Source organism: Emydura macquarii, unplaced genomic scaffold, assembly GCF_026122565.2.
Source record: "Emydura macquarii macquarii isolate MOO-44397 ecotype Brisbane River unplaced genomic scaffold, CSIRO-AGI_Emac_v2 contig_819, whole genome shotgun sequence".
Lineage (NCBI taxonomy): Eukaryota > Metazoa > Chordata > Testudines > Chelidae > Emydura > Emydura macquarii.
The window spans coordinates 2860-17897 of NW_027130956.1; the positions used below are offsets into that span (position 1 = coordinate 2860).

At 44.0% G+C, this 15038-nt stretch overlaps 1 protein-coding gene across 1 annotated transcript; it reads left to right on the forward strand.

Annotated features, from left to right (window-relative positions):
- Window positions 1–309: 309 nt before the first annotated feature.
- Window positions 310–14342, forward strand: LOC137149699 (butyrophilin subfamily 1 member A1-like; the record flags this gene model as incomplete). Its single annotated transcript, XM_067543247.1, has 8 exons — window positions 310–426; window positions 2429–2776; window positions 3661–3942; window positions 6785–6892; window positions 7538–7558; window positions 11879–11899; window positions 12797–12817; window positions 14322–14342. Coding segments are annotated over 8 exons (939 nt in total), but the record flags the coding sequence as incomplete, so codon positions are not given.
- Window positions 14343–15038: the final 696 nt, after the last annotated feature.

The window sequence follows — 15038 nt, forward strand, 5'->3', positions numbered from 1 at the left end:
CCCTTCTTCCCTAACTTCAAGGCTAGAAAAGTGCTGTGGTTTGCACATGATTATTGCTTGTGTAGTACCTGGCCTTTTTAGCCCAAGTCAGGGGTCCCGCGGAGGACAATTCATGTCCAAAGCCTGGGCCCAACTCCCAGCCCCCCAGGAATGTGGCCCAGCGCTGACATCCTTTGTCCCTGTGCCCACAAATATATTTACTCTTTTTTTTATTTAATGTGTCCTCTTTAATGTTTGACTTCAATGATTTGATGTTAATCAGTCTTATGCTCACTATAAGTTTTTTCCCTCCTTCTTCCTGTTGTCTAGATCAAGTTGCAGTCATGATGAAGGTGCTCTCCTTCTGCCAGAGCTTCAAAGCCAACTTCCCTCTCCCTGGTTTTATTATTTTCTTCCTTACTTTTTACGTTCACTACATGGAATCAGGTAGGAATTCGCAATGTGTCTGCTGTTTCCAAGAGCACTGTTTCTCAATGACCAGTCCATGGACCGGACTGGTCCCTGAGATCTCCCTGACACAGTTTAGGAAGGCTGCAAGATGGTCTCTGGTATCAAAAAGGATGAGAAGCACTCTCTTAGAGGATATATTTAGGTCCATGAAGTGTCTTATCAACATGCTTCACTCAAAGTCAATAGACCTCCATATAGTGTGTAAACTTAACCACACGGCAATATCAACACCTTCATTATTCAATTTTTGCTCTGATTGTGTTGCTCCTGGGTTATTTTATTTCCTCCTGGGACAGTGTACAGGGCTGTTTCTTAAAACAAATATTTTTAAAAGATTGTCAAGGATGTCCAAAGCAGTGGATGAACATTTATTGAAGAGTTTAATAATAATAATTAACAATAATAAAAAATCAATAAATTAAGTTAGTGGGTTTCAGATGTAAAAAAGAACAGAGCCCTATTTGAGATTCACATGTTCTCAAAAAATCTAAGAACCAGAATATATTGATGTCATGTGACTTTTTTATTGTGCCTGTTACCTAATACATATAGGTTAGGTGTAGTATACACCATATTATTAGGTATTATGTGCACAGTAATCCAATAGTATGCATTATATATATATATATATATATATCTGTTAACGGAATGTATTATGCTCTTCCCACAATTCTGTTGACCAATATCAAATATCCCACAAAACGTTGCAAAGCTAAAATTAACGTTCACAAAAGAAAAAAGAAGCCTATCAAAGCTAAGACACACGAATGATGTGTCCTAGCACTGCTTGGGATGTACCTCTACCCAACTGGTTTGTATGTAGTGTCCACACAGAGATAAGGAAGTTATAGAACACGTTGAGGAACTGGTGGGTTGGATCGTATGTGATGTATGAAGTGCTTTTTCACTTGTAAACTGCCAGGATATAAATATAAGTGGTTTTGGGAGTGTGTTTTTTAAGCAAAACTTCTGTGTAAGGTGAGCACACTTCCAGATGAGAATTGCTTCCAGGAGAGAGAATATGTGTGCCTCCTTTTCATAGTGAACTCTTTTCTCTTTAGGCAACACATTTGATTAAATTCAGTTATTTGGTCTCTTGATCATGTGAAGTATTGAACCATAATAGACCAGCCATTGGCCGTAGCAATAGAGCTCTGTCTCAGGATCATCTTGGTGAAAGAAAACTGTCATGGTATAAATATAAGTGGTTTGGGGAATAGAGGGTGTATTTCTGAAGCACACCTTCTGTGTAAGATGAACACGCTGCGAGATAATAATTGCTTCCTGGAAGGAGGGTGTGTATGTTGTTTGGTCTCTTGATCATATGAAGCATTTAACCATGTTAGTCCAACAATTGGCTGTAGCAATAGGGCTCGGTCTCAGGAGCACCGTGGTGAAAGAACACCAGATAAGGCCCCCACCAGCCCTGGTGAGGCCCAGCAAATGTCATCGGCAATGGCAGTAAGCATGTCAATTTGAGACCACTTAGGAAAACAGGCTGTTGAATAGGAAGCTTGTCTGAACTACACACCGAGCACGTCCATTCCCAGTTCTCTGCCTCAGTTTCTCTGATGTGTGACTGTGCCATGGACTGAACGCACCCCTCTTCAGCTTCCCACCCCGTGTCAGCACCACATGCCTGTGCCATGCACTGAACTGCCCTATTCTCAGCTCCCCACTCCGTCCAGTGCTCTGTGCCTCTGCCATGCACCAAGCTTGTCTGTTATCAGCTCCACGCCCCCTCTCAGTGCTGTATGTATGGGCCATGCACTGCGGCTGAGTGTTCTTATAACACAGCCCCACTCCCACTGCACATGAGCACTGCTCTCTCTTTTAAGCATTCAGGCTGAAATTTTCCATGCCGGGTGTCTGCCTCTGCCTGAACTTTTTGGAAATGGAACCTGTTGGATGTGTCCTTCCTATCCAATTCCCACCTTCCTCTGAGCTTATTTTATTTTTTTCCTGATTCATTTTCCAGTGGAGTTCACAGTGATTGGACCCCGTGACCCTGTCACTGCCATCCTGGGTCAGGACACAGTGTTGCCCTGTCACCTGTCCCCCAGGATGAGCGCTGCAAACATGGAGGTGAGATGGTTCCAGTCTGAGTTTTCATCCTTTGTGCACCTGTATCGTGATGGGAAGGATCAGTATGAAGGGCAAATACCAGAGTATTGGGGAAGGACAGAGCTTTCAAAAGCTGGACTCACAGATGGAAATGTTCCCTTGAGAATTCTCAATATCAGACCCTCTGATGAAGGACAATACCGCTGTTTTGTTCAAGAAGGTACTTTGTATGAAGAAACCGTATTGGAACTGCGGGTAGCAGGTCAGTGGCTTGTGTCTGTTTTAGCTTTGCATGGTCTGCAGGATTTATTGTTTCTTATTACAACAGCTGTGACTCCCTGCTTGTGAAATATTTCACAATAACAGGGTGTGTCTAAATTTGAGCAAACAGCCACTTTCATACCAGGGAAAATATGGTGTCAACTTTCCCGACATGTTATTAAAAACCTTTTCAGTATGGCACTTTCTTGCCATGTCTTGATTTACTCCAAAAGGGGTCTTAGTTAAGGGGGAAAGGAATTGTAGACAAATATGGCCTTCCAGTTGCTCTGCAGTCATTTCTAGGATGTGTGGCTAAGGTGGAATTGCCAGACTTTTATGGCCTTCTGATTGGTTCACTACCGGTTTTTACGTAGGGGTGTAGTTAAAATCAGATGCAGCCTTCTTATTTGCTGAGACTGTATAATGGTGATGGTGGGGAGTTATGTATTTACTACGCTTAGACAAGACTGATCTTTTTCCCTTGCTGCTTCAACACTGTAACCATGAAGCCAATTAGATATTTTTTTACAATAAATGTATCTGTCCAATGCACTTACTGTCAGATTTCCAAAAGTTCATATCCCATTCGGGTGTCTAAATGCAGGGGTCATATCTCCAAAGGTGCTGAGCACTCAGTTGCTCCTGTGTTGAGAGGACAATATTTCTCACTGATTCGGTGCTATTATTTTAAATATTTTTTCACATTTTTGTGTGTCCATGAGCACTGGGATTTCAGAGATTCCAGTATCCATTTATCCCTTCAACTGGCTACCCACATGAACTAGTGCTTTCTAGTGTGAGGAAGGGATCCACAAATTCTCCTTCATCCCTTATGCCTTATAAATTAACTCGTGTAATTAACACATTTTTGTATTTCCCGCATAGCTCTAGGCTCTGCTCCTCTCATCTCTGTTGAGGGTCACCAGGATGGAGGGATCCGGGTGGTTTGTCGATCAGCTGGTTGGTACCCAGAGCCTGAGGTGCTGTGGAAAGATCTCAGTGGGCGACATTTACCATCACTCTCTGAAACAAAATCCCAAGGGGATAACAACCTGTTTGAAACAGAAACTGCTATCGTTGTAAAAGAACAGTCAAACCAAAACTTGTCCTGTTGCATCAGAAACACCGTTCTCAATCAAGACAAGGAATCGGCAGTTTATGTAGCAGGTCAGTTACCATTCATATCCCACACTGAACTCACCATCGCTAGAAATAAAACATGACATAGGAAGAAAAGAACTCAAACATCTGTGCTGGGTATTTTATAATCCACATACAAAGAAAGAAGATGGGAGGCTGGTATCTTTACGGGGTCACAGTTTAGGCAGCCTGATTCCCTTAATTGGGAGTATTAAGACTATGAACATTTTTTATTTCATGTAAGTTTAATATTAAGCCTGACTTTCCTTATATTCTAGTGCACGTTCACATACACAGACACACTCACACACACAAAACTTCCACCAGTTTTTAGGTGAAACTTTCACTCAGTTCACTGACACAATATGTTCCTGAAACCTTAAATTCATATTAATGATTTATTTCAATGTGGCATATTTTTTACTGTGGCTTGTTTGTGATCTTGTCGCTGCATGAACTCATTCTTTACTTCTTGTGTGAAATGTCACTTAAGTTGTGTGATTTTGTTTCTACTGACTCTCAATGGGACCTGTGCTCCTTAAGTCACTTTGGTCCAGATCCACAAAGGGACTCGATTTATCCTGGTCTACACACAAAAGTTGCACTTATGAACTATTAAGTTAATCAATGGTACTTCCTTCAGTGAGCGCTCATACAAGTTTCAGCGTGCCCTGTATAGATTTATCTTGAGTCAATTCCTTACTGACTTCAGCTAAATGAAGGCAGGGCACTATTAAGCTAATTTATTATTTAAGGTTTTGTGCAGTAATTTATATAAATTGGTGGAAGCCACAGAGGTTGTCAACTCTTGAACCAATTTAAAAATGACTCCATAAGAGGGTGGCCCCAGTTTCACTAAATAGGAGCACAGACCGTGTGCAGAGAAGGTCTCAGGCACTTTTGAAAAGTCCATCCTGGTCATATCCATCATGGAGTCTTTAAACTGTGATCTGAGGACTTCAATAAGTCAGTCATAGGCTAGGGGTCTGTGATACGACAGTGCCTAGGATAGCCGACTGATAATGCCAAGGTCAGGGCAGACTGCAAAAGGGGAGCAGATTCTCCCCACGCTGGTGGGTGACACTGAAGCCCGGCTTCCCAACCAGCCATGAACTGCTCCTGATTTCCCCACACTGGGCATCAAGAAGCCAATCCACAAATGCCCACAGCCCCCTTTACTGCATTTCAGCTCCAGGCTCCCAAATCAGCACTAGATCCAGTAAAGAGACCAGTTACTAGAACTCTCTGCTCTTTACTAAAAAGGTTCCCTCTGACCCCAATGGGTCAGCCACAGCACCAGATCAATACAAGTTTGGATCTTACCTAAAATACCACGCTAACAGCCAATCCTTTAGTATCTAAACTAAAGGTTTATTGTAAAAAGAAAGAAATAAACCATGAGAGAAATGTTAAAGGGTTAAAGTAAATCACAGATATACAAATCATTAAAAGTCCATTTACATCAGGTTTCTGGAAGAAATGTGGATTTGCAGGCTTGTATAGTTCCCTCTGGTTTACATCCAGTACCTGGATGGGTCTAAGTCCTTCGGTTCAGTTGCAAGATGAATAGATCCAGAGGTAGGTGTGTGTCTGCAGCGGGACAGGAACAAAGACAAAATGGTTTCTCTGGCTTGATCTTATAAACCCCCTCCTCCGGCCATGCGGCCTGTGGGCAGTCACAAGACCCAAAATGGAGTCCATAGTCACATGGGCCAACCCTGGTGACTCCTCCGGTGTGCCTGGGGTCCATAGTCACATGGGACAGTCCTGATGCTTCATCAGGTAGGCTGCCTGCAATGGAGTCCAGAGTCACGTCAGCAGGTGCTGGTGACTCAGTGGTGATGCTGGCTTCTCCCTCAGGGCCCCTTGCACCTGGGAATGCCTTAATGGGCCATTAAGCAGGCCATTGTTCTGCAGCCTTCCTATCTGGAGCTTTGCCCAGGCAGCACAATTTGAAACACAGACATCTCAAATACATCTATAACTTCCATTTCAAATATTACACATGAACATAAGTATTATTATCTTACTTAGCACATTATAACCTTCCGAACAGTACCTGACATGGCATATCCCACATGGATTATTATGATTCTGCCATACTGATGTCACCCAATATACTAAATACCTCCCCACTCAAGCCAGCCCGCATGACACCCCCAACGCGAGACTGGTGTAGAAAGGAGTAATCGGAGCTCCTGAATACATCTCAGGGGCACCCCCTATCCAGACAGCATGACACCCACCACGCAAGCCAGCCCGCATGACAGGTTCTATTACAGGAGTGGGTGGGTGAGGTTCTGTGGTCTGCATTGTACAGGAGTCAGAGTAGATGATCTTATTGGTCCCTTCTGACCTTAAAGTCTGTGAGTCTGTGACTGAATCACTGTGAACACAAGACCAGCAAATGAAAATTAGTTAGTTTATGGGGAAAATATCTTTAGGAATTGTGATTGTGATTTCTACAAATATTTGAGGGTAATGGCAGATTTTTCAGAAATATTCAGAAATTGCCAAATTAATTAGAATGTTGCTGAACACTAAGGGACAAATTATTTGGTGTAACTCTGTTGAAGTCAAAGGGGTTTTATGAACAGATAATTAGGCCCTGAAATCTACAGTCCTCTGAATAGCAATGACTCAAACCAGTCCTGTTTTTCAAGGATAAGTCAGTGTTAAAGCTGTGCTGGTTGGAGCCATTTTTAAGATCAGTTTCTGGTCTTCTGTGTAATACACACATGGCCATTCTTTCACTCTTGTCTTGCACAAATCCTGCTGGGCACTATCTATGTATTTGTATGAAATAAAAACATTTGCCTTTAGTCACCACTTCCAAACTAAGGAAAGTCCTGGGTGTTTTGTTTTTCAGATCCCTTTTTCCCAAGGGTGAATCCCTGGGTGGTGGCTCTGAGTGTGATCCTGATGGTTTCGTTTGTTTGTTTGATTGGCCTCGTTATTTATCACTTTAAAATAAAAGGTAACTGTGAGAGGAGAAATACACTGGACATGAAGGTTTTATTCTAATAAATGAATAAGAGAAATTTAGGAATTGAACATGAAAAGAATGTGTGACCTGCTGATTTTATCCTAAAAAAGAAGAAGAATATATTTGTATTTATTGATAGAGGGTGATGGCAGAGGTGGGTGGGAGAGAGAATAGAAACTGAACCAGACAATCAGATCATAACAGACACAGCTGTGTTCTGCTCAGTCCTCCATCTCCACATCTTTCCCAGTTCTCAGGGGGTTACAGCTGTTTGTCTTTTGTTCCAACTGAGACAAGGTTCTGCAAAGCCTAGGCTCCTATATGCGTACTTCAAATCTCTTTTTTGCTAATAAAGTGTAGTGCACTTTGACATTACAGTGATGGGCCCTATAGAAACGCCCTGTGGTAAATCAGTAAATGAACACATTTGTTCTTCAGTCAGGGGGAAAAAAGTCATATCAACTTCTACATAACTCTGACATCCCTGTCCATGCCTCTGTTCACTTAAGCCAATTTCCAAATAAATGGGACATGTCCCTCTATGCTCCTAATGAATTTTCTTACTATAGCATGTTGTGTTCCAACTCCCATGAAGCACGAGATGAGAATAATTTGTTTATTTCTGTATTTTTTAAGGGAAACTCACTGAAGAAGTTGGTAAGTTTCAATTTTCCTTTCCACAAATACCAGTTTTGACGATAGTCACACATTTGTATATAGGCTTGGCTGTTTCTTTTATTTATTTTTATTTATGTGTGTGTGTCCGGGTGGGAAGGGGGAAGAGGTTGGTGTGTGTGTGATCAGCTGAACCTTTTAGGGTCTGTTTGGGTGTTTCCTGAGATCCTTTCCCCTAAGGTCCTTCTAATTAGGGCATGAGCTCAGTATAGGCACATGTCTCAGGGTTGTGGATTTTTCACACACCTGAGAGAAGTGGCTATGCCAAGTTTTCAGTGCAGACAAGACCTCAATCTCAGAATTTTTCACAAGAATCTGTAGAGGTCTGGCTTGTTAATGAAGGTGTGCTGAAGTGGGAATTTTCTGTAATATGTTTATCAAGCATGTGTGCCTCAGTTTACCCTATATGCGGCATTGTTACCCAGTAGGGGGGAAAGGACTGTTTGCTCTCAGAGCAGGCTAGGAGACATAAGTGCAGGTGCTGCCTGGCTGTCTGGGCCTTAGTCCCTATATCGATAGAGCATCTGGGAAGACCATGGCAACTCCAGTCACCGGGACATTGGCTCCTAGCAATGAAGGACCTAGAGGGAGATGGATTTCCTCACCTCTGAGCAGGGAAGTTGAGCAACATCCCCCAGCTGAAGTAGCAAAGGACTGCAGAGGTGTGAGGTGGGGGATAAGTGGTGGCTGCTGGAAAGAGTCGGGGCTCTCACCTGGGGTCTGACCAAGGGGGTCAGACAGAAAGAGAGACAGACAGAGCTGGGACAGTGAGGTTCACTACAGCTTGGCTGGGCTCTGGGCTGACCAGAACGGTCTGTGCTTTAACCTTCCATTCTCGGTGACAATGTGAGGGCTTCCTAGGTAGCTGTGTCCAGGTAACTAATACACCCGACTGTTCTGACAGCGCGCTTTGAGTGTCACTGTGAATGCACAGTGAGGTGCATTTATCCCTGAAGAGTGTGCCGAGGGAGTCTGGAGGGCTGGACCCCAGGACAAGGTTTATCTTCAACCACTCCCTGCTGCAGTCAGCTTGGACCTGGTTGGAAGGGCCCTTTTGAGTAGGAAACATTCACAAGTTGTCTTCCTACCAGTGGTTCTGTTGCAAGAATCGCCTACCTCTGAGCTCCAGCAGCTTTCCTCCTGGCTACCACCCCCTTCCTGTGACAAACTCTCCCTTTCAAGATCACGTCCTCCAAGTGGAGCAGGTCCTGCAGCAATGCCTGGTTAATACCCCTTGAGCCCAGAGGAGTTTTCGTCTTTTCCTGTCTGTGATGGGGTGTGGCCCCTTGACAGAGTCCAGTTTTATAAAATTTGGAGTAAGTCTAAATTAGATAAACTTCACCCCACAGTGTTATTTGGGGTGTGGGAAGAAGCAATAGAAAAGAAGTTGAATAGAAATAATCACCCTGCCTGATCTTTGTATTGATGATAAAGAGAAACAACACAGAAAGGAAGGAAAACTCCTAAACTTTTCTATGTATTTCTGTTTATTCTGTAGGGAAACGAAATCTAGAAATTGGCAAGTGTCATTGTCCTTCCTCTGACAAGAAATTTTTGTACCAAATTGGATCCTCACGTGGGAGTGTAATTTGAGGCGTCGCTGGGTTAGGTGACCTAGTGGTTAGTACACTTAGTGCCCTCTCCCAATGGGCAGGTCTTGCCGTCCAGGTCCTCTTTTAATCAGAGGAGCAGGGTGTCAGGCAGTGGTAGGGGAGTCCAGGCCCGTCCACTCCACCTGGCTCTGACCCAAGAGGAGGGTCAATAATGTCTGGTCCCCAAAGTGGTCCTCTGAGTCGCCCTCCCTGCATCACTTCCTACCCTCTGTTGTTCTCCTCCAGCTTCCAGTCCAAGATAAGATCTGTTGTGGAAAAGAATCACACAGCTACATTTTAGAGTTGGATCGGGTGCAGCTTTAATTGTGACACACACAATCACATAACCATAGCTATGGGGAATACTATAGCCATAGGGAAAACCCAGGTGGCTATAGGGAAGTCAAGCAGCATGTCTGGATGCTGTGCAAATGTACTTCACCTGGGTACCAGATACAAAAGACTTATATAGGGGTTGCTTAGGTTCATTTACATGTTGATCGTATAGTGGAATTTGATTAACAGTTTGTACTTAAGAGGAAAGAATCACAATGCACAGTGGGGCACACCAGACGCCCTCACAGGAACGCCCAGTGAGTCACTTGATTATACAATCAGGTTTTCAGGGACCCTGGTTAACACCCGAAGATGGGTGGTGACACAATACTTGTTCAAAGGCTAATTTGTATGGAGTAAGTCTCTATGGGGCCAGTAAGACAAAGGGGGGCAGGTACTGGTACTTATCAAAACAGGTGAAGTCTGTTCACACTTCAATAAAGCTTAAGGCTCATAACAGAGACTTGCCTCTCGGGTGTGGTTCAGAGACCTCTTGTGTGACTTTAACATCTTTATCCTAATTTCAGTTGAGGCATTCTGTGAATGGTTTAGCCTGGGGCTTCTATTTCAGTTTCAGACCAGGCATTCTATTTCAGTTTTATGATTAATTCTTTGATTCCACAGATGAAAAGAAAAAGAAAAGATAATCAAAGCATCAGCCCCAACCAGGCTAAGTGTACAGTCAGTCCCTTGGGGAGACTTCTCTGGCAGCCTTGTTGGAAGGCTTCTCTGGCCACTGTCAGAAGACAGGATGCTGGGTTAGATGGATCAATGGTCTGACCCAATATGGCCGTTCTTATGTTCTTGTCAGGACCCTTCAGGGTACGCCTGTCCTCCCCAGCCTCTCCCTTCTGAGCTGGATTACTCCCTTTTCACCTCTTTCTCCAGTTGGAGCATGATCTGCAGGGCTGGAAGGTCAGGGATACCTGGGCTCAGTACCATCCTTTCACCCTTCATGCCAAGGGTAGGTTTGTATACTATCCCCTCACACACCCTTCCCCTCAGACTTTGGGCTGTGGTGTCCTGGGGCCAGTTCGTGTCTCCTCCATCCTGTGATAAGAAGTCAGCATAGTTGTTTTCTGTGCCTGAATGATGTTCCAGCTGAAAGCTACATGGCTGCACTGAGAGATACCGCTGCATATTACCTGGGTTCTGGTGTATAATTGAGTTTAGCCAGTGAAGTGGGGCATTATCAGTTACTAGGTGGAAGGGCTGTCCCTACAGATAATTGCTTAGGGCATCAACGGCTCATTTCACCTCCAGGGCCTCCTTCCTGTCGCTCAGTTAGGCTATCTCCTGTGGGAACAGCTTCCTGCTGAAATAGAGAACAGAGCGTTCTCTTCCTCCAAATTCTTGAGTCTGATATCAGACACATCTCTTTGGAGAATAAAGGACTTTTAGAAGTGTGATTGGAATTCTCCTGGCTGCTAGGTCAATGAGTCTTTTACCCTAAATGCCCTAAATGCCCTAAGTGCCCTAAATGCCTTGTCACGGTTTTTAGTCCAATGGACCTTTTTGGGTGCAGTGTCTTTAACAAGCCGGTCAAAGGGGCAGCCCTGGCAGTGAAGTTTGGGATGAATGATGAATAGTATCCCGCTAATCCCATAAAACCGCCGGACTTGCTTCTTTGTGGAAGGGACAGGGCAGCTCACTAGGGATTGGAGTTCTTTCAAGAAAGATTGTAGCTGTGCTGTCTGCCCTTCCCCTGCACAGCATACCCTAGGTAAATGAGTTCTTGGTTGGCCAGGTGACATGGTTTGGTCATCTAACCTGCCTCTTTGAGAGCTCGTCTTACCGCAGCAACATGCTTCATATGCTTGGCCTAACTCTCACTGTAGATGATGATATCGTCTATGTAGGTGGCTGTGTAGGAGTATGTGGCCACTCCGTCCATCAGTGGCTGGAAAGTGGCAGCGGCCCCGTGAAGTCCAAAGGGCTTGGATTTAAAGTGGTATACACCATCACAGGGAGTTTGTTCAGTTGTTGTGGAGTTGTTCGCTTTTAAATTTAATTTTTTTTTTTTTAGCATTATTAACCCTGTTTTTGTTTTTTCGCTTATTTGTTTTTTATTATTATAATTCTTTCTTTGTGGAGTATTTTTTTTTTAATGTAACTATATAAAGTGTGGGGAAACACTAAACTGGATGAATTTCACGCCAAAAGCTAATTTGAAAAATTAATATGAAATAGAGTCATTGAGTCACAGAGTTTAAGACCAGACATGATGACCGTATCCTCTAGACTGACCTCCTTAAAAGGAGATTGAATAGAAATAATCTCTGTCTTTACTGTCATACTGATGATAAAGAGAAATTAAACATAAGAAAAGGAAAACATCTAACAAACAATATGTGTATTTCTGTTTAATTTTTAGGCAAAAGAGATGAAGACATTGGTAAGTGTTATCCTTCCTCTAACAATAAAAGGTTTGTATCAAATTGGATCCTCATGGGGGACTTAGTTTAATTGTTGTGGAGTTGTTTGCTTTTAAATTTAACTTCTATACTTTTTTTGTAATATGTAACCTTTTTGTTTGTTTGTTTTACTTTTTTATCATTATTATTCCTTTTGGAGGAGTTATTGTAATTGTATAAAATGTGGGGAAACAATAATTGGATAGATTTCACACCAAAAACTGATTAGAAATAGAGACTCAGACTTTAAGACCAGAAGGGGTCACTGGTCCCTCTCTCATCTGACGTTCTGAAGAGGAGTTTGATATCTCCCAGACTTCTTATCCTAATAAAGAAGAAGAATATATGTGCATTTATTGATAGAGGGTGGTGGCAGAGGTGGTTGGGAGAGAGAATAGAAAGTGAACCAGACAATCAGATCATAGCAGACACAGCTGTGTTCCGCTCGGTCCTCCATCTCCTCCTCTTTCCCAGTTCTCAGAGGGTTACAGCTGTCTGTCTTTGGTTCCACCTGAGACTAGGTTCTGCAAAGCCTAGGCTCCCATATGCGTACTTCAAATCTTTTTTTTGCTAATAAAATGTAGTGCACCTTGACATTACAGTGATGGGCCCTATAGAAACGCCCTGTGGTAAATCAGTAAATGGACACATTTGTTCTTCAGTCAGGGGGGAAAAAAGTCATATCAACTTTCACATAACTCAGACATCCCTGTCCATGGCTATGTTCACTTAATCCATAAAGAATATCTGCCCAATTTCCAAATAAATGGGACATGTCCCTCTATGCTCCTAATGAATTTTCTTACTATAGCATGTCATGTTCTAACTCCCATGAAGCACGAGATGAGAATAATTTGTTTATTTCTGTATTTTTTAAGGGAAACTCACTGAAGAAGTTGGTAAGTTTCAATTTTCCTTTCCACAAATACCAGTTTTGACGATAGTCACACATTTGTATATAGGCTTGGTTGTTTCTTTTATTTATTTTTATTTATGTGTGTGTGTCCGGGTGGGCAGGGGGAAGAGGTTGGTGTGTGTGTGATAGGCTGAACTTTTTAGGGGCTGTTTCCGAGATCCTTTCCCCTAAAGTCCTTCTAATTAGGGCATGAGCTCAGCAGAGGCACATGTCCCAAGGTTGTGGATTTTTTACACATATCAGAGGAGTGGCTATGCCAAGTTTTCAGTGCAGACGAGATCTCAATCTCAGAATTTTTCACAAGAATCTATAGAGGTCTGGCTTGTTAATGAAGGTGTGCTGAAGTGGGAATTTTCTGTAATATGTTTATCAAGCATGTGTGCCTCAGTTTACCCTATATGCGGCATTGTTACCCAGTATGGGGAAAGGACTGTTTGCTCTCAGAGCAGGCTAGGAGACATAAGTGCAGGTGCTGCCTGGCTGTCTGGGCCTTAGTCCCTATATCGATAGAGCATCTGAGAAGACCATGGCAAATCCAGTCACCTGAACATTGGCTCCTAGCAACGAAGGACCTAGAGGGAGATGGATTTCCTCACCTCTGAGCAGGGAAGTTGAGCAACATCCCCCAGCTGAAGTAGCAAAGGACTGGAGAGGTGTGAGGTGGGGGATAGGTGGTGGCTGCTGGAAGGAGTCGGGGCTCTCACCTGGGATCTGACCAAGGGGGTCAGACAGAAAGAGAGACAGACAGAGCTAGGACAGTGAGGTTCACTACAGCTTGGCTGGGCTCTGGGCTGACCAGAACGGAACAGTCTGTGCTTTAACCTTCCATTCTCGGTGACAATGTGAGGGCTTCCTAGGCAGCTGTGTCCAGGTAACTAATACACCCGACTGTTCTGACAGCGCTCTTTGAGTGTCACTGCGAATGCTCGGTGAGGTGCGTTTATCCCTGAAGAGTGTGCGGAGGGAGTCTGGAGAGCTGGACCCCAGGACAGGGTTTATCTTCAACCACTCCCTGCTGCAGTCAGCTTGGACCTGGTCGGAAGGGCCCTTTTGAGTAGGAAACATTCACAAGTTGTCTTCCTACCAGCGGCTCTGTTGCAAGAATCGCCTACCGCTGAGTTCCAACAGCTTTCCTCCTGGCTGCCACCCCCTTCCTGTGACAAACTCTCCCTTTCAAGATCATATCCTCCAAGTGGAGCAGGTCCTGCAGCAACGCCTGGTTAATACCACTTGAGCCCAGAGGAGTTTTCATCTTTTCCTGTCTGTGATGGGGTGTGGCCCCTTGACAGAGTCCAGTTTTATAAAATTTGGAGTAAGTCTAAAGTAGATAAACTTCACCCCACAGTGTTATTTGGGGTGTGGGAAGAAGCAATAGAAAAGAAGTTGAATAGAAATAATCACCTGCCTGATCTTTGTATTGATGATAAAGAACACACAAGGGAAGGAAAACTCCTAAACTTTTCTATGTATTTCTGTTTATTCTGTAGGGAAACGAGATCTGGAAATTGGTAAGTGACAAGACATTTTTGTACTAAATTGGATCCTCACGTGGGAGTGTAATTGAGTCGTCGCTGGGTTAGGTGACCTAGTGGTTAGTACACTTAGTGCCCCCTCCCAGTGCGCAGGTCTTGCCCTCTAGGTCCTCTTTTAATCAGAGGAGCAGGGAGTCACGCAGTGGTAGGGGAGTCCAGGCCCGTCCACTCCACCTGGCTCTGACCCAAGAGGAGGGTCAATAATGTCTGGTCCCCAAAGTGGTCCTCTGAGTCGCCCTCCCTGCATCACTTCCTACCCTCTGCTGTTCTCCTCCAGCTTCCAGTCCAAGATAAGGTGAAAAGAAAAAAAAAAAAAAAAGGCAATCAAAGCATCAGCCCCAACCAGGCTAAGTGTACAGTCAGTCCCTTGTGGAGAGTTCTCTGGCAGCCTTGTTGGAAGGCTTCTCTGGCCACTGTCGGAAGACAGGATACTGGGTTAGATGGATCAATGGTCTGACTGAATTTGGCCATTCTTATGTTCTTGTCAGGACCCTTCTGTGTAGGTCTGTCATTCCCAGCCTCTCCCTTCTGAGCTGGATTACTCCCTTTTCACCCCTTTCTCCAGTTGGTGCATGATCTGCAGGGCTGGTGGGTCAGGGATACCTGGGCCCAGTACTGTCCTTTCACCCTTCAGGCCAAGGGTAGGTTTGTATACAACCCCCTCACACACTC